This window comes from Mustela nivalis, assembly GCF_964662115.1.
Source record: "Mustela nivalis genome assembly, chromosome: 7".
NCBI lineage: Eukaryota > Metazoa > Chordata > Mammalia > Carnivora > Mustelidae > Mustela > Mustela nivalis.
The window spans coordinates 134,713,049-134,733,148 of record NC_139026.1 but is presented as its reverse complement, the minus strand read 5'-3'; the positions used below and the strand labels follow the sequence as shown (position 1 = coordinate 134,733,148).

At 36.3% G+C, this 20,100-nt stretch overlaps 1 protein-coding gene across 1 annotated transcript in view; it reads right to left on the bottom strand.

Moving 5' to 3' along the window:
* Positions 1 to 20,100, bottom strand: part of ANKRD26 (ankyrin repeat domain containing 26) — a 144,496-nt gene that overhangs the window by 46,948 nt on the left and 77,448 nt on the right. Inside the window, exons 28-32 of the mRNA XM_082740860.1 lie at positions 18,870 to 19,083; positions 16,845 to 17,028; positions 15,972 to 16,106; positions 13,259 to 14,215; positions 11,537 to 11,689 (exon numbers count right to left, since the gene is read on the bottom strand). Coding sequence (XP_082596986.1) covers positions 11,537 to 11,689; positions 13,259 to 14,215; positions 15,972 to 16,106; positions 16,845 to 17,028; positions 18,870 to 19,083 — 1,643 coding nt within the window. The remainder of the gene's footprint in view (positions 1 to 11,536; positions 11,690 to 13,258; positions 14,216 to 15,971; positions 16,107 to 16,844; positions 17,029 to 18,869; positions 19,084 to 20,100) is intronic.

Here is a 20,100-nt window from a genome sequence, read left to right as displayed (position 1 = left end):
GCACTAAATTCATATCTTTCAATAGTTATCCTTAATGCAAATGGGCTACATGTCCCAATCAAAAGACATAGGGTATCAGAATGGATAAAAAAAAAACAAGACCCATCAATATGCTACCTGCAAGGAACTCATTTTAGACCCAACACACCTCCATATTTAAAGCGAGGGGGTGGAAATCAATTTACCATGCTAACGGACATCAAAGGAAAGCTGGGGTGGCAATCCCTATATCAGACAAATTAGATTTTAAGCCAAAGACTATAATAAGAGATGAGGAAGGACACTATATCACACTTAAAGTATCTGTACAACAAGAAGATCTAGCAATTGTAAATATTTATACCCCTAAATGGGAGCAGCCAACTATATAAACCAATTTATAACAACAACAAAGAAACACACCAATAATACACTAATAGCAAGAGACTTTAAACCACCCCCCCCATGAAATAGACAGATCATCTAAGCAAAAGATCAACAAGGAAATAAAAGGCTTTAAATGACACTTTGAACCAGATGGACATCACAGATATATTCAGAACATTCCATCCCAAAGCAACAGAATACACATTCTTCTCTAATGCACATGGAACACTATCCAGAATAGATCGCATCCTGGGTCATAAATCAGGTCTCAACCAGTATCAAAAGATTGGGCTCATTCCATGCATATTTTCAGATCACAATGGTCTGAAGCTAGAATTCAATCACAAGAGGAAATTTGGAAAGAACCCAAATACATGGAGACTAAAGAACATCCTTCTAAAGAATGAATGGGTCAACCAGGAAATTAAAGAAGAATTGAAAAAATTCATGGAAACAACTTATAATGAAAACACAACAGTTCAAAATCCTTGGGATGCAGCAAAGGCAGTCCTGAAGAGGGAAGAATAGAGCAATACAAGTCTTTCTCAAGAAACAAGAAAAGTCTCAAGTACACAATCTAAACTTCCACCTAAAGGACTTGGAGAAAGAGCAGCAAAGAAAGCCTAAATCCAGCAGGAAAAGAGAATTAATAAAGATGAAAACAGAAATCAATGAAATAGAAACCAAAAGAACAACAGAACAGATCAATTAAACTAGGAGCTGGTTCATTGGAAGAATTAATAAGATTGATAAACCCCTGGCCAGACTTTGATAATAGAATAAAGGACCCAAATTAATAAAATCATGAATGAAAGAATAGAGATCACAATCAACACCAAGGAAGCACAATTATAAGAATATATTATGAGAAACTATAAGCCAGCAAATTAGACTATCTGCAAGAAATGGGTCATTCCTAGAGACATATAAATTATCAAAACCGAACCAGGAAGAAATAGAAAACCTTAACACACCCATAACCAAAAAGGAAATTAAAGCAGTAATCAAAAATCTCCCAAGAAACAAAACTCCAGGGCCGGATGGCTTTCCTGGGGAGTTCTACGAAACATTTAAAGAATTAATACCTATTCTCCTAAAACTATTCCAAGAAATAGAAATGGAAGGAAAACTTCCAAACCCATTTTCTGAGGTCAGCATTACCTTGATCCCAAAACAAGACAAAGACAAAAAGGAGAATTAGAGACCAATATCCCTGATGAACACAGATGCAAAAATTCTCACCAAAATACTAGCCAATAGGATCCAACAGTACATTAAAAGGATTATTCACCATGAACAAGTGGGATTTATTCCTGGCCTGCAAGGTGGTTCAACATATGCAAATCAATCAGTGTGATACAATACATTAATAAAAGAAAGGACAAGAACAATACTATACTCTGAATAGATGCAAAAAAAATTTTGACAAAGTACAGCACCCTTACCAGCCCGGCCCCTGGTAAGGGTGGAGCAATTCCACCTGGGGCATGACACTTGAGAATCACTACACCAGGCCCCTCCCCCAGAAGATCAACAAGAAATCCAGCCAAGACCAAGTTCACCTAACAAGGAGTGCGGTTTCAATACCAAGGAGAGCAGCAGAATTCCAGAGGAGGAGAAAGCAAAGCACGGAACTCATGGCTTTCTCCCTGTGATTTTTTAGTCTTCCAGTTAATTTATTTTTTTTCTTTTCCATTTTTTTTTTCTCTTCTTCTGCTAAAATTTTTTTGACTTTTACCCTTTTCTTTTTCAATGTATTTTAACTAGTTTATCTAATATATTTTTTTATACTTTTCTTTATTTGTTTTCTTTTTTTAATTTTTTTCTTTTTTTTTTCCTTTCTTTCTTTTTGAACCTCTTTTTATCCCCTTTCTCCCCCCTCACAATTTGGGATCCTTCTGATTTGGTTAAAGCATATTTTCCAGGGGTTGTTGCCACCCTTTTAGTATTTTACTTGCTCCTTCATATACTCTTATCTGGACAAAATAACAAGGCGGAAAAATTCACGAAAAAAAAGATCAAGAGGCAGTACCGAAGGCTAGGGACCTAATCAACACAGACATTGGTAATATGTCAGATCTAGAGTTCAGAATGACAATTCTCAAGGTTCTAGCCGGGCTCGAAAAAGGCATGGAAGATATTAGAGAAACCCTCCCGGGAGATATAAAAGCCCTTTCTGGAGAAAAAAAAGAACTAAAATCTAACCAAGTTGGAATCAAAAAAGCTATTAATGAGATGCAATCAAAACTGGAGGTTCTCACTGCTAGGATAAATGAGGCAGAAGAAAGAAGTAGCGATATAGAAGACCAAATGACAGAGAATAAAGAAGCTGAGCAAAAGAGGGACAAACAGCTACTGGACCATGAGGGGAGAATTCGAGAGATAAGTGACACCATAAAACAAAACAACATTAGAATAATTGGGATTCCAGAAGAAGAAGAAAGAGAGAGGAGGGCAGATGGTATACTGGAGAGAATTATTGGGGAGAATTTCCCCAATATGGCAAAGGGAACGAGCATCAAAATTCAGGATGTTTAGAGAACGCCCCTCAAAATCAATAAGAATAGGCCCACACGCCGTCACCTAATAGTAAAATTTACAAGTCTTAGTGACAAAGAGAAAATCCTGAAAGCAGCCCGGGAAAAGAAGTCTGTAACATACAATGGTAAAAATATTAGATTGGCAGCTGACTTATCCACAGAGACCTGGCAGGCCAGATAGATTCACACTAAACGAGAAAAACATGCAGCCAAGAATACTATATCCAGCTAGGCTATCATTGAAAATAGAAGGAGAGATTAAAAGCTTCCAGGACAAACAACAACTGAAAGAATTTGCAAACACCAAACCAGCTCTACAGGAAATCTTGAAAGGGGTCCTCAAAGCAAAGAGAGAGCCTACAGGTGGTATATCAGAAAGGAACAGAGACCATATACAGTAACAGTCACCTTACAGGCAATACAATGGCACTAAATTCATATCTCTCAATAGTTACCCTGAATGTTAATGGGCTAAATGCCCCAATCAAAAGACACAGGGTATCATAATGGATAAAAAAACAAAACCCATCTATATGTTGCCTCCAAGAAACTCATTTTAAGCCCGAAGACACCTCCAGATTTAAAGTGAGGGGGTGGAAAAGAATTTACCATGCTAATGGACATCAGAAGAAAGCAGGAGTGGCAATCCTTATATCAGATCAATTAGATTTTAAGCCAAAGACTATAATAAGAGATGAGGAAGGACACTATATCATATTCAAAGGGTCTGTCCAACAAGAAGATCTAACAATTTTAAATATCTATGCCCCCAAAGTGGGAGCAGCCAACTACATAAACCAATTAATAACAAAATCAAAGAAACACCTCGACAATAATACAATAATAGTAGGGGACTTTAACACTCCCCTCACTGAAATGGACAGATCATCCAAACAAAAGATCAACAAGGAAATAAAGGCCTTAAATGACACACTGGACCAGATGGACATCACAGATATATTCAGAGCATTTCATCCCAAAGCAACAGAATACACATTCTTCTCTAGTGCACATGGAACATTCTCCAGAATAGATCACATCCTCGGTCCTAAATCAGGACTCAGCCAGTATCAAAAGATTGGGATCATTCCCTGCATATTTTCAGACCACAATGCTCTGAAGCTAGAACACAACCACAAGAGGAAGTTTGGAGAGAACCCAAATACATGGAGACTAAACTGCATCCTTCTAAAGAATGAATGGGAGAACCGGGAAATTAAAGAAGAATTGAAAAAAATCATGGAAACAAATGGTAATGAAAATACAACGGTTCAAAATCTGTGGGACACAACAAAGGCAGTCCTGAGAGGAAAATATATAGTGGTACAAGCCTTTCTCAAGAAACAAGAAAGGTCTCAGGTACACAACCTAACCCTACACCTAAAGGAGCTGGAGAAAGAACAAGAAAGAAACCCTAAGCCCAGCAGGAGAAGAGAAATCATAAAGATTAGAGCAGAAATCAATGAAATAGAAACCAAAAAACAATAGAACAAATCAACGAAACTAGGAGCTGGTTATTTGAAAGAATTAATAAAATTGATAAACCCCTGGCCAGACTTATCAAAAAGAAAAGAGAAAGGACCCAAATAAATAAAATCATGAATGAAAGAGGAGAGATCACAACTAACACCAAAGATATACAAACTTATAAGAACATACTATGAGCAACTCTACGCCAACAAATTTGACAATCTGGAAGAAATGGATGCATTCCTAGAAACATATAAACTACCACAACTGAACCAGGAAGAAATAGAAAGCCTGAACAGACCCATAACCAGTAAGGAGATTGAAACAGTCATTTAAAATCTCCAAACAAACAAAAGCCCAGGGTCAGACAGCTTCCCGGGGAAATTCTACCAAACATTTAAAGAAGAAGTAATTCCTATTCTCCTGAAACTGTTCCGAAAAACAGAAATGAAAGGAAAACTTCCAAACTCATATTATGAGGCCAGCATCACCTTGATCCCAAAACCAGACAAGGATCCCATCAAAAAGGGAGCTAAAGACCAATATCCTTGATGAACACAGATGCGAAAATTCTCACCAAAATACTAGCCAATAGGATTCAACAGTACATTAAAAGGATTATTCACCATGACCAAGTGGGATTTATTCCAGGGCTGCAAGGTTGGTTCAACATCCGCAAATCAGTCAATGTGATACAACACATCAATAAAAGAAAGAACCAGAACCATATGATACTCTCAATAGATACTGAAAAAGCATTTGACAAAGTACAGCATCCCTTCCTGATCAAAACTCTTCAAAGTGTAGGGATAGAGGGCACATACCTCAATATCATCAAAGCCATCTATGAAAAACCCACCGCAAATATCATTCTCAATGGAGAAAAACTGAAAGCTTTTCCGCTAAGGTCAAGAACATGGCAGTGATGTCCATTATCAACACTGCTATTCAACATAGTACTAGAAGTCCTAGTCTCAGCAATCAGACAACAAAAGGAAATTAAAGGCATCCAAATCGGCAAAGAAGAAGTCAAACTATCAGTCTTTGCAGATGATATGATACTATATGTGGAAAACCCAAAAGACTCCACTCCAAAACTGCTGGAACTTGGAAAGGAATTCAGTAAAGTGTCAGGATATAAAATCAATGCACAGAAATCAGTTGCATTTCTCTACACCAACAACAAGACAGAAGAAAGAGAAATTAAGGAGTCAATCCCATTTACAATTGCACCCCAAACCATACAATACCTAGGAATAAACCTAACCAAAGAGGCTAAGAGTCTATACTCAGAAAACTATAAAGTACTCATGAAAGAAATTGAGGAAGACACAAAGAAATGGAAAAATGTTCCATGTTCCTGGGTTGGAAGAATAAATATTGTGAAAATGTCTATGCTACCTAAAGCAATCTACACATTTAATGCAATTCCTATCAAAGTACCATCCATCTTCTTCAAAGAAATGGAACAAAGAATTCTAAAATTTATATGGAACCAGAAAAGACCTCGAATAGCCAAAGGGATATTGAAAAAGAAAGCCAAAGTTGGTGGCATCACAATTCCGGACTTCAAGCTCTATTACAAAGCTGTCATCATCAAGACAGCATGGTACTGGCACAAAACCAGACACATAATCAATGGAACAGAATAGAGAGCCCAGAAATAGACCCTCAACTCTATGGTCAACTAATCTTCGACAAAGCAGGAAAGAATGTCCAATGGAAAAAAGACAGCCTCTTCAATAAATGGTGCTGGGAAAATTGGACAGCCACATGCAGCAAAATGAAATTGGACCATTTCTTTACACCACACACAAAAATAGACTCAAAATGGATGAAGGACCTCAATGTGCGAAAGGAATCCATCCAAATCCTTGAGGAGAACACAGGCAGCAACCTCTTCGACCTCAGCCACAGCAACATCTTCCTAGGAACATCGCCAAAGGCAAGGGAAGCAAGGGCAAAAACGAACTATTGGGATTTCATCAAGATCAAAAGCTTTTGCACAGCAAAGAAACAGTTAAAAGACAACTGACAGAATGGGAAAAGATATTTGCAAATGACATATCAGATAAAGGACTAGTGTCCAAAATCTATAAAGAACTTAGCAAACTCAATACCCAAAGAACAAATAATCCAATCAAGAAATGAATAGACATTTCTGCAAAGAAAACATCCAGATGGCCAACAGACACATGAAAAAGTGCTCCATATCACTCGGCATCAGGGAAATACAAATCAAAACCACAATGAGATATCACCTCACACTAGTCAGAATGGCTAAAATCAACAAATCAGGAAATGACAGATGCTGGCGAGGATGTTGAGAAAGGGGAACCCTCCTACACTGTTGGTGGGAATGCAAGCTGGTGCAACCACTCTGGAAAACAGCATGGAGATTCCTCAAAATGTTGAAAATAGAACTGCCCTATGACCCAGCAATTGCACTACTGGGTATTTACCCTAGAGATACAAACCTAGTGATCCGAAGGGGCACGTGCACCCAAATGTTTATAGCAGCAATGTCCACAATAGCCAAACTATGGAAAGAACCTAGATGTCCATCAACAGATGAATGGATAAAGAAGATGTGGTAATATATACACAATGGAATACTATGCAGCCATCAAAAGAAATGAAATCTTTCCATTTGCAACAACATGGATGGAACTAGAGCGTATCATGCTTAGTGAAATAAGTCAAGCAGAGAAAGACAACTATCATATGATCTCCCTGATATGAGGAAGTGGTGATGCAACATGGGGGCTTAAGTGGGTAGGAAAAGAATCAATGAAACAAGATGGGATTGGGAGGGAGACAAACCATAAGTCACTCTTAATCTCACAAAACAAACTGAGGGTTGTTGGGGGGAGGCGGGCTTTAGAGAAGGGGGGTGGGGTTATGGACATTGGGGTCAGTGTGTGCTTTGGTGAGTGCTGTGGTGTGTGTGGACCTGGCGATTTTCAGACCTGTACCCTGGGGATAAAAATATATGTTTATAAAAAATAAAAAATTTTTAAAAAAACTATCTATGAAAAACCCACAGACATTGGGAGGGGTGTGTGCTTTGGTGAGTGCTGTGGTGTGTGTGGACCTGGCGATTTTTGGACCTGTACCCCTGGGGATAAAAATATATGTTTATAAAAAATAAAAAATTAAAAAAAAACTATCTATGAAAACCCACAGCAAATATCATTCTCTCTTTTATTTTTTTATTTTTATTTTTTTTGCCAATATCATTCTCAATGGGGAAAACTGAGAGCTTTTCCCATAAGGTCAGGAACACAGCAGGGATGGCTACTCTCACCACTGTTATTCAACATAGTACTAGAAGTCCTAGCCTCAGAAATCAGACAACAAAAAGAAATAAAAAGCACCTGAATCGGCAAAGAAGAAGTCAAAATCTCACTCTATGAAGATGATATGATACTTTATGTTGAAAACCTAAAAGACTCCACTCCAAAACTGCTACAACGCCTATAGGAATTCAGTGAAGTGACAGTATATAAAAATCAAGGCACAGAAATCAGTTGCATTTCTATACACCAAAAACAAGATAGAAGAAAGAGCAATTAAGGAGTTGATCCCATTTACAATTGCACCAAAAACCATAAGATGCCTAGGAATAAACCTAACCAAGGAGGCAAAGCAGCTATATTCAGAAACCTATAGAATACTCATGAAGGAAAACACAAAGAAATGGAAAAACGTTACATGGTCATGGATTGGAAGAACAAATACTGTTAAAATGTCGATGCTACCCAGAGTAGTCTACACATTTAATGCAATTCCTATCAAATACCATCAAGGCTTTCATAGAGCTGGAACAAATAATCCTAAAATTTGTATGTAATTAGAAAAAACACCAAATTGCCAAAGGAATGCTGAAAAAGAAAAACAAAACTGGAGGCATCATAATTCCAGACTTCAAGCTCTATAACAAAGCTGTCATCATCAAGACAGTATAGTACTGTAACAAAAACAGACACATAGATCAATGAAACAGAATAGAGAGCCCAGAAATTGACCCTCAAGTCTATGGTCAACTAATCTTCAACAAAGCAGGAAAGAATATCCAATGGAAAAAAGTCTCCTCAAAACAAATAGTGTTGGGAAAATTGGACCGCGACAAGCAGAAGAATAAAACTAGACCATCTTCTTATACCACACACAAAAATAGACTCCAAATGGATTAAAGACCTCAATGTGAGACAGGAATCCATCAAAATTCTTGAAAAGAACACAGGCAGCAACCTCTTCAACCTCAGCCACAACAACTTCTTCCTAGAAACATCCCCAAAAGCAAGGGGAGCAAGAGCAAAAATGATCTATTGGGACTTCATCAAGAGCAAAAGCTTTTGCACAGCAAAGGAAACAGTCAACACAACCAAAAGACAACTGACAGAATGGAATAAGATATTTGCAAATGACATATCAGATAAAGGGGTAGTATCCAAAGTCTATAAAGAACTTATCATACTCAACACCCAAAGAACAAATAATCCAATCAAGAAATGGGAAGAAGACATGAACAGACATTTCTGCAGAAAAGACATCCAAATGGCCAAAAGACAGATGAAAAAGTGCTCAACATCACTTGGCATCAAGGAAATACAAATCAAAACTACACTGAGATACCATCTCACACTGGTCAGAATGGCTAAAAAAAAACAAGTCAGGAAACATCAAGTGTTGGCAAGGATGCGAAGAAAGGGGAACCCTCCTACACTGTTGGTGGGAATGCAAGCTGGTCAGCCACTCTGGAAAACAGCATGGAGGTCCCCAAAAAAGTTGAAAATAGAGCTACCTTACAACCCAACAATTGCACTACTGGGTATTTACCCTGAAGATACAAATGTAGTGATCAGAAGGGGCACGTGCACCCGAATGTTTATAGCAGCAATGTCCACAATAGCCAAATGATGGAAAGAACCTAGATGTCCGTCAACAGATGAATGGATAAAGAAGATGTGGTACATATACACAGTGGAATACTATGCAGCCATCAAAAGAAATAAATTCTTGCTATTTGTAATGATGTGGATGGAACTAGAGAGAGGGTATTATGCTGAGCGAAATAAGTCAATCAGAGAAAGACAATTATGATATGAACTCTCTGATACGAGGAATTTGAGAGGCAATGTGAGGGGTTTAGGGAGTAGGGAAGGAAAAAATGAAACAAGATGGGGCCAGGGAGGGAGACAAACTTTTAATCTCAGGAAACAAACTGAGGGAAGGGAGGTACAAGGGATGGGGTGGCCGGGTGATGAACATTGGGGAGGGTATATGCTATGCTAAGTTCTGTGAATTGTGTAACACTGATGAATCACAGACCTATACCCCTGAAACAAATAATTCATTATATGTTAATTTAAAAAAAAAAAAAAAGACTGAGAGATGGTGAAATCAACCCAATTAACTGAGAGGATAAAATGTGATGGCAGGAAAAAAAAATGTGATGGCAGGGAAATAAAAACAGATGTCGGGACGCCTGGGTGGCTCAGTTGGTTAAGCAGCTGCCTTCGGCTCAGGTCATGATCCCAGCGTCCTGGGATGGAGTCCCACATGGGCTCCTTGCTCAGCGGGGAGCCTGCTTCTCCCTCTGCCTCTGCCTGCCATTCTGTCTGCCTGTGCTCGCTCTCTCCCCTTCTCTCTCTCTGATAAATAAATAAAATCTTTAAAATAAAAAAATAAATAAATAAATAAAAAATAAAAACAGATGTCCCAACAATAACTAAATGAACATTCACAGCAGCATTATTAATGGCCAAAAAGTGGAAACAACCCAAAGGTGCATCAAATGATGAATGAACAAGGGTTTTAGCCCCCAGTGGATACTGTTTGATAATAAGGAATGAAGCACTGATATATGCTATGACACAGATGAACCCCAAAAATATTAAGCGAAGGAAGCTAGTCACAAAGGACCACACATTGTGTGATTCCCTATATATGCAATATTCAGAATGGGCAACTCTATAGAGGCGGGAAGTAGACTGGTGGTTGCCTGAGCATGGGGGCAAGGGTTTCTTTTCAGGGTAATTAAAATGTTCTACTTAGGGGCGCCTGGGTGGCTCAGTGGGTTAAAGCCTCCACCTTCACGTCAGGTCATGATCCCGGGGTCCTGGGTTTGAGCCCCACATCGGGCTCTCTGCTCGGCAGGGAGTCGGCTTCCCTTCCTCTCTCTCTGCCTGCCTCTCTGCCTACTTGTGATCTCTGTCAAGTAAATAAATAAAATCTTAAAAAATAAATGTTCTACTTGATGGCAGTAATAGTTGCACAACTCTATCAATATACTCAGAAACACTGAACTACACATATTAAATGGGTGAATTGTGTGGAATGTGCATTCTATCTCAATAAAGCTTTTAAAAATCCAATGGCAAAATCTAGATAATTTTCTTAATTCTCTCTTTTGGATGTATATAGTATACCTGATCTAAATATTTCTGTACACTTATTATATATTGAAAAGGAAAAGAAAATGAAGGCAATGCCTAAGTTCAACTGGTTTGTGAAATCACTTTTCTGTACAAGTTATCCTGAAATCAGTAGATTCTGTATCCATTCAAAAAAGTGAAGATGAGAAATAAGATAATTTTCTGAAACATTCCATTAAACATTATCTTCTGCTTTTACATGGCTTAGCTCATCATGGTAACAGAGATGTCATTAAAAAACATTGTTTAGGACACCTGGGTGGCTCAGTTGGTTAAGCATCCAACTCGGGATTTTAGCTCAGGTCATGATCTTATGGGTTATGGAGTCAAGCCAGTGTGGGGCTCTGTGCTGGGCAGGGGTCTGCTTGAAATTCTCTCCATCTCCTGCTGCCTCTCCACTCCCACCTCCACCATAAATAAATAAATAAATCTTTAAAGAAATTATTTAGTAGGAAAAAAAAAACAATTTCTGTGGGGAATGATGTGTAATTTTCAACTTTCCTAAGGGTAACTACTATCAGAAAAAAAAATGTGTAACAAAAATAGCAGAATGAAAGTCAAAGTTTAAGAAATAAGTACATTGTGAAGATACTAAAATTATACTAAATTAATTATAATGAAAATACAAAACGAAGTGGTCCATGGAAGTAAGCATCCTAAAACACTTCATATTATTTAACCAACTACAGATTAACTTGATACGTGACACTTCATACATACCTGATTCCTAATCTGAGCCAGTTTCTTCTTTAAGTCCTGTACCTCATCTTCTAAATTCATACGACAACGTGATGTCACCTCCAGTGAAGCCTCTGACATAGATTGTTTTTTTAGGGTATCAGCCAGTTCTTCTTGAAGTTGTCTCACAGCTACCTAATAAGACATTTCTGTTACTGGTTTTATAAAATCATCTTACTATTAAGTTATGTTAACAATATTTAACTTTGACCGATGTACTTGGAAAATTTCACTACAAACATCAATTCATCTCCTTTCCCTAACATGTACACATTATGGCTGTTTAATGAATTTGGTTAAAGACACGAAAAGATATTATCCTGCCTAGTCAGTATTTTGTTACTTAGATAATTAATTCAGCCCCACTATCCTTTCCTTGTGGGTGAATTTTCCCAAAGCTTCCCAATCGACTGAAGTCTCAAAAAGAAATGGGTATATAGGTGGGACTAGCATTGGTAAATTCTACAGTATGAAATGTTTTCCTTCTTTTTTATTAGAGGCTTCAATTAATGTCAGAGTTCCCCACATGTTCAATCCTCTGCTCAAATCCTTTTAATAGATAACTATCTCAGAACGTAAGTGAAGTCATTCTAAGGCCTTCAAGAACCTAGATGACCTGGCTTTCACCTCTCTCCCTGACCTCCATTCCTGCTACACAAGAATCCTGCCACCCCTCATTAATCTGAAAATGGAGATCCAATGCCCAATTAATAAATTACAGAGATACAATTCTCTTTGTGTTGGACAAACTTAGGCCCAAATGATAGTAACCGAGCTTTGAAATGAGCATATTATTTGTAAAATTGCTTTAAAAATTATAAATAGCAGTGGCAAGATTAAATCAAATATAGTTTTGCTAAAGCTCACCACAGTTGTCCCAAATTATGATTTAATGAAAGTAAGTGCCTTCAAAGGATTAAAAGGTCATAAGGATACATGATTATAGACTAAAAATTCAAAATTATATAAATAAGAATAAAATTATGCCAACCTAAAATGTATAAAAAGCTACCATGTATAGCTTGCATAAATGTATAAATGTATAAAAGTATATATGTATATACATATATACATATATTTATACATACTTATACTTATGTATATATGTATACAAAGTACTGAGATACTGTACTTTTTAAGCAGTTCATTTGGGAAATCTGGAGCTAACTGTCAAGTTAATCTGCTTAATTGAATCTCGATTTCAAAATATTCATTTTAGTATTTTGAGCATTTCCATTTATCTGTTCATCATGGTATTAACGTGATGACAAGAATTAAAATTATTTTAGCAGTATAAGACTAAATTATTAATATCAGCCTACTATCTAGTAACAATTTGTAACTTAACTTCTTAAACTTTCATAGAAGACAGAACAATTTTATTCAAATTAAAGCACCTCTCAAGTCTAATTTTTATTGGCTGGATACGAGTTATGCTGACTTACAGTCTATATATTTTTTATATTCAACTAGATTCAAAATTCAGCTATAATCATTTAGGTCATGATCTCGGGGTCATGAGGTGGAGCTCTCCAATGTGAAGCCCTCCTGGGATTCTCTCTCCCTCTACCTCTGACCCACTCCCATTCATGTGTAGCTGCACTCTTTCTAAAATAATAATTTTAACAACAATAATCCATAATCAAATATTGCTTTGAATTTTCTCAGGAAGCTTGAAAAATATTTATCTTTCTGAATACTTACTTCTCTTTCTACTTTCTCCTTTTCATACACATACATTCTTTCTCTTAAAAGATTACGTTCATTGATTAACTCTTGCTTGCTTGCTTCTATTACAAGAGCTTGCTTTTGACTTTCAGCTTCAAGTTTTTTTAGAATATCCTGAAACTGGTCTTGGATATTAATTACCACCTTTTCTTTACTGGAAGCTTTGTTGTGAGCATCATCTAGTTGCTGCTGAAGCAACATATTTTCACTTTGTAGTTGAGATAATCTCTCCTTTAAGGATTCCTGCTTCCCAATGTATTTACTCACTTTATCTTGTGCACTTTGATACGAGTGTTCAATTTCCTTTTTCTGACACTGTGTTTGACTTAGGTCTCTTTGTACACGTTCTAAAACCAAAGTCTTTTCTCTGAGAGCATCTCTTGTGCGATGGAGCTCAGTTTCCAGAGTATTATATTTACTTTCAGCTTCAGAAAGGTTCTGAGAAAGAAGCTCATTATCTTCTTTTAGTTTAGACACATCAAAATTCAATTTGTCCTGTACACGAAACCATTCGCCTTTTGCTCTCTGGAAAGCAAGTTCTAGGTCTCTTTTTGATGTCTGACTTTGGTCATAATCCTGTATAGCAGCAGCTAATCTAGCACGGTACGATTCAACTTTTTCGTCCAGTCTTTCTTTGTTTTGCTTTTCATTCTCCAGTTTAGACTTTAGCATTGTGTTCTCAATGCTCAGAGCATTAATCTGTCCACTGTGTTGGAGTTCTGTTTTTGTTAATCTTTCCTCATTCAGTTTTATGGTCTTCTGAAGACTGACATGCTTTTCTTTTAAAATTTCAATGTCTTCACAGTATTTCCTTTCCTTCTCCTGGCTCTGGTTATTTATTGTGTCTATTTCCAGTCTTAGCATAGCGATTTGATCCTCCAAAATGTATTTGTTATGCAACAGATATTTTTCATTTTCGTGACTATTAGAAATCTAAGTAAAACAAAGGAGACTTTTAGTTGGAACACAATAAAATGACATTATGATGATTTTTCTCTGAAATTAAAGAATAAACTACTTTTATACAATGACTAGATTGCAGTAAGTAGATATTGAACTGGAAAAAAGTAAAGTTGGGTCCACACCTCAAACTTTTACAAGCATAAATTCCCAAAGCTTCAAAAATTTAATTGAAGACAAGGAACGCATGAAAGGAAAAAAGAAAGCAAGACAAAATTTTTAAGACTCTCAGAATTGGAAAGGTCTTTCTCCGATTTATAACAAACCCAAAAAGCCTGAAAAAAAGATTAATAAATCTGACTATACTAAGAATCAAGTTTACAGTCTGACATCTAACACAGGTATGCCACAGTAGAATCCTTAGCTCTGCATATATTTGGACAGATTAAATTTCCTAAAATTCTTTTTCCTCACAATAGTCCATAGAAATTCTACTTTTCTAACATTTCTATAGTCAGTTTTAAGAGATAAATCTACTGATCACTGACAAATCTAGGCCCTGTACTATAAACACTTCTACATACATCAATGAACTCTTTTAGTTACCACAATTCTAGAATGGAGAGGTTCAAAATATTAAGTGAGCTGCAGAACTTCCCGCAGGCCTTCTAAGTCCACTATCAGTGCTCGTGCACCAAACCGGAGCTCTTCTCCAGTGTAAATCATAAAGACAAAGGAAGCCTCATATTTCACATAAAATATCAATGGTAAATAAGGTAAAATTTATACAGCTCTTAGAAAAGTCATGAGAGGGACACCTGGGTGGCTCAGTTGGTTAAGCAGCTGCCTTCAGCTCAGGTCATGATCCCAGCGTCCTGGGATCGAGTCCCACATCGGGCTCCTTGCTCGGCGGGGAGCCTGCTTCTGCCTCTGCCTGCCATTCTGTCTGCCTGCGCTCAGTCTCTCTCCCTCTCTCTCTGATAAATAAATAAAATCTTTAAAAGAAAAAAAAAAAAAGAAAAGTCATGAGATTATTTGCTGCCGCAATAAATTTTTTTCCGCATCATGATGTTTAAAATGGTAATAAATACAAAATAGGGAAAAACACTAAGCTATTTTATTAGGAATAAAATATTCATCAATAAATTATCATTAGCATATGATTATTTCAAAGGCACCTTATAATGAAATAGGATACTCCTTGGAGCAAATTGCTACTTTTCTCAAAAGTAAGAGACTAACATCCAAAATAAAGTCTCTGAACAGGCTATATACATTTCCTCCTGTTCATCAGCGGAAGTGTTAAGCTAAACTACTGAGAGAGAGGTGAGGAAATAACTGCAGAAAACTGAAACATATGTTGTTAGTTGCAACAGTTTTGAGCTTATGGTTATGGAAAATAAAAAAAGCCTCTCCCTTTGGATGAAGACATTAAGAATGTCACTATTTGATTCTTGCAGACAAATGCATTTAAATAAGAATATTACTTTATCCAAGGACCCAAAATGCCACTGACATTTATATATAGACATATCTATATATATATATAGATATATATGCTTTAAAAATCCTCTATGCTTTCCATGATCTGCAGTGTTGGTTTTAAAAATATACATATATATATGGATAAAATATATATATACAAAGACCCAAATACACACACTCACATACACACACACACACGGAGAAAAAAATACACACACGGAGAAAAAATAATAATTTTAGAAAATCAAATATATATACATACAAAACATACACACATGTACTTCAAAATAACTAAAGAAAATACCCCAGAACTCCTTTTGTTATCCATTTCTATCTCCTTTTGTTTGCAAAGGTGATTGTTCAGAATTCCATCTTGTAATATTCTGGCATCCTGTTCTCGACAAAGTTGTTTCTTAGTATCATTCCATTCTTCCACAACCTAAAGACATATTTTCATTAGGATTTTGGTTGATACCATTAAAAAAAAAAGTCAAAAGCTTAAGAGAACTTAAAAAAATGTTCAAAAGAAGTAGCCTTTTTAAATACAAGCACTTTTATCCTACACGAGTAACTCAAATTTTAACTTAAATGACAGCTACATTTGTCATAGAGTAAAAATACAGGTAGATGTAGTATGTGAAATAAAATTTCTTTACAAAACATTTAACTAGCTCAAACATAGTCTCAAGGTGATTTAGCCTCTATTTTAATATAAAAAATCCAAAACTGGGGTGCCTGGGTAGCTCAGTTGGTTAAGTGTCAAGTTGGTTAACTTGGTTTCAACTCAGGTCATGATCTCAAGCTTTTTAAGATCCAACCCTGAGTCAGGCTCTGCACTCAGAGTCTGCTTGAGATTCTTATCCCTTCCTTTCCCTCCCCTTCTACACATTCCCATACTCATCCTCTCTCTCTAAAAATAAATAAAATCTTAAAAAAAAAAAAGCCAACATGCATATTTATCTCAATTTACCCTCCATCCCTTCATTCAGAAAATATACATAAGGTGTATATTAGAAGCCAAGAACTCCAATAAATTAATGATTTTAGCTATAAATATCATAGTTCCTATTAATATAAAACCAATTTTTAATCTATTTTATAACTAAGTAATATACATTAAATCAAAGGGATATTATAAATAATACTGATGGAAATATGCAACTTTTATCAGACTTACCTGATTGAAATCATTTTTTACAGTCCTCAGTTCCATATCTAGTGTTCTAAGATTAAGTTCAAGTTCTTGTTTCATTTCAACTTCTTTATTATATTGCTCTTCTTTTCTTATTAGTTGCTCCTGAATCTTTTCATATAACATTTCAGCATTTCTTCTTCTTTCTTTTTCTTGTTTTAAAGTAAATCTGCAAATAAATGTGCTTATTTTAAAATTTGTTTTGTAAACAATAAAAATCTCATGTTATGATCTCGTGCCACATATGCTGGTTTATTATCCAAATGAAATTTCTATGTACTCAATTTTTTTCCTTTCTAGGGCTCATGTTTGTAATTTCTCACTTCAATGAAGAAGCAATGAAAAAGCATTATGCTACTTAGTACTAATATCTCTGGGAGACATCTCTAGGAGATATTGTAGGGAAAGGAATTTTTAAATTATTCAAGAAAGAATGGAAAATTATTGTTTTTTCCACATACTCGTAATTACTCCTCCATTAGAAAAGATAATTTAGTTACTATTTAAAAAGTAAAGTTCCTGTTTATAAAAAAGTTATAATTTATTACAAGTAGATTGCTACTTCACGAAACATCACAGGTACAGCAGTGTAAGATAGCATCTGTAGATGCATTTACACAACGTACACGGGCAGATTACTGTGATCCAGGACTAGGCTAGGGAGTCAAATATCTGTTGCCCTATGATTTTTATGTTTCTTCTTCTGCAATACTCTCAATTTACCTTGTTGATTATTATTCATGTCATTTTTTAAAAGATTTTATCTATTTATTTGAAGAGAGAACACAACAAGGTAGAGTAGCAGGCAGAGGGAGAGGGAAAAGCAGGCTCCCCGCTGAGTAAGAAGCCCAATGGGGGACTCAATCCCAGCACCCCGGAATAGTGACCTGAGTCAAAGGCAGACACTTTTAAAGATTTTTCTTTATTTATCTGACAGAGATCACAAGTAGGCAGAGAGGCAGGCAGAGAGAGAGGAGGAAGCAGGCTCCCTGCAGTGCAGAGAGCCCGATGTGGGGCTTGATCCGAGGACCCTGGGATCATGACCTGAGCCGAAGGCAGAGGCTTAACCCACTGAGCCACCCAGGTGCCCCAGGCAGACACTTAACCAATTGAGCCATCCAGGTGCCCCTGATCCGTTTTCTTTTTTTTAATTAACATATAATGTATTATTTTCTTCCCCTATTATCCATTTAATAAATCATTTGAAAACCCCTTTTATAACAACACAGGATATATATTAAGTAAATAATAAAGAGTAATATGTGTTTGCAGCATGGAGTTTTGAATTAATTTCATCAACATATAAGAGAGATGCTGAGAAAACTTAGCAGTAATCATTTTCTATTTCACCTTTTAATCACTGCATATGTTTAAAACTAGTTTTTAAAAATTTTTCTGTCTTGAGAAAAACGGCCATTTTATACTCCGTTGATGACCATAAAAATTAATATAAAATTCCCTGAGAACAATTTAAAAATAGGATCAAAGACCTTCTTTAAAAATTTTTATACTTTAAGTAAACAACACTACATTGAAGAATTTATTCCAAGTAACCAGAAATGTAGAAACAGATTTATATAAAAGACATTCCTTAAAGCATTAATTCAAGTATAGAAAATGGAGGGGGATCCAAAATTCAATTTGGTAAATAATGAGGTTTCCACATGGTGGATTTCTATATGGTCATTAAAATTGTGATTTGGAATATTCATTAAATTATTAAAAGTATTCACTGTTAAGAACTTGCTGTATTATTATGAAGAATCTCATACTTCACAATACTAAAGACGTTTTCTTCCCTATAAAATCCCAGAAGGTAAGTTAGCAATTTCAAAACTTCTACGCATCTGTAGATAAAAGTAAATAATTCAAGGGGTGCCTGGCTGGCTCAACTGGTAGAACATGCGACTCTTGAGTTCAAGCCCCACATATATTGGGTGTGGAGCCTATTAAAAAAAAAAAAGAAAAAGAAAATAGTTCAAGTATTTCCTTAAAACCAAGATATCATACCTCAAACTGCAGAGTTCTTGCTCCCATTCTACTTTTTGAAGCTCCAACTTCGATATCACTTCTTTTGTTTCTGACAGCTCCTTTTGTAGTCTATTAGCCTTATTTTCCATTTTTTTATTTTTTCTTTTAAGTTGTCCACAGTGATTTTTTTTAAGTTCTATTAATCTTTCATATGAAAGTACCGTATCCTGGATTTTCAGTAAACTGACAGAATCTATATCAGAGAAAAAACAAAAGCAAATAAAATATATAGGGCACCTGGGTGGCTCAGCTGGTTTAAGCATCTGGTTTCAGCTCAGGACATAATCCCAGAGTTGTCAGATCAAGCCCTGCATCGGGCTCCACTCAGCATGGAGTCTGCTTGAGATTCTTTCCCCCTTCCCTCCCTCCCCCTCTGTTCTCTCCCACTCCCCGGTCATGCTCTGTCTCCAATAAATTAGTTAAATATTTAAAAAAGAAAAAGAAATAAAATATATGAGTACTTCTTGCATATGAAGGACTATATGCTTTCACATCCACTCATTCATACATTAAACAAATATATATTGAATGATTTCAATATAAAATATATTACTGAGATGCCTGGGTGTCTCAGTTGGTTAAGCATCTGCCTTCAGCTCAGGTCATGATCTCAGTGTCCTGGGATCAAACACTACATTCGGCTCCCTACTCAGTGGAGAGTCTGCTTCTCCCCCTGCCTCTGCCCCTCCCCCTGCTTATGCACTCAGTCTCTTAAATAAATAAATTTTTTTAAAAAGCAAAACATATTACACTAAGCTCTGCAGATCTCTGGCTTTTATTTAGCTTAAAGTCTAGTGAAGGAGAACACAATTATAAATTCAGATAGTTCCTATAATAAAAGAGTTCTATGACCAAATAACATAACTTGATCTATGGTAAGAAGGGAAGATTTCCCTGAGGAACTATTCTGAGAAATGAAGGAGGAGAGGGAAGCATGTGAGCAAATGAGGAAGGGGAGCATTAAAGACAGTCTACAGCATGTGCCAAAGTTCTATTGCAATCTGCTTCTGGCCAAGATGGAGTAACAGGTACTGATATATCTTCCTACCCGAAAAAAGCCAAACAAAAAACAGGTAAAATACACTTTAAAATCATTTTCAAGAGAAAGGAATTCAGGCAATGAAGGACAATGATCCCTGAAAACACAAGTTAGCCTAACACATACCTGAGCTCACTGCCTTGGGACAATTTCCAGGCCATGACACAGGTG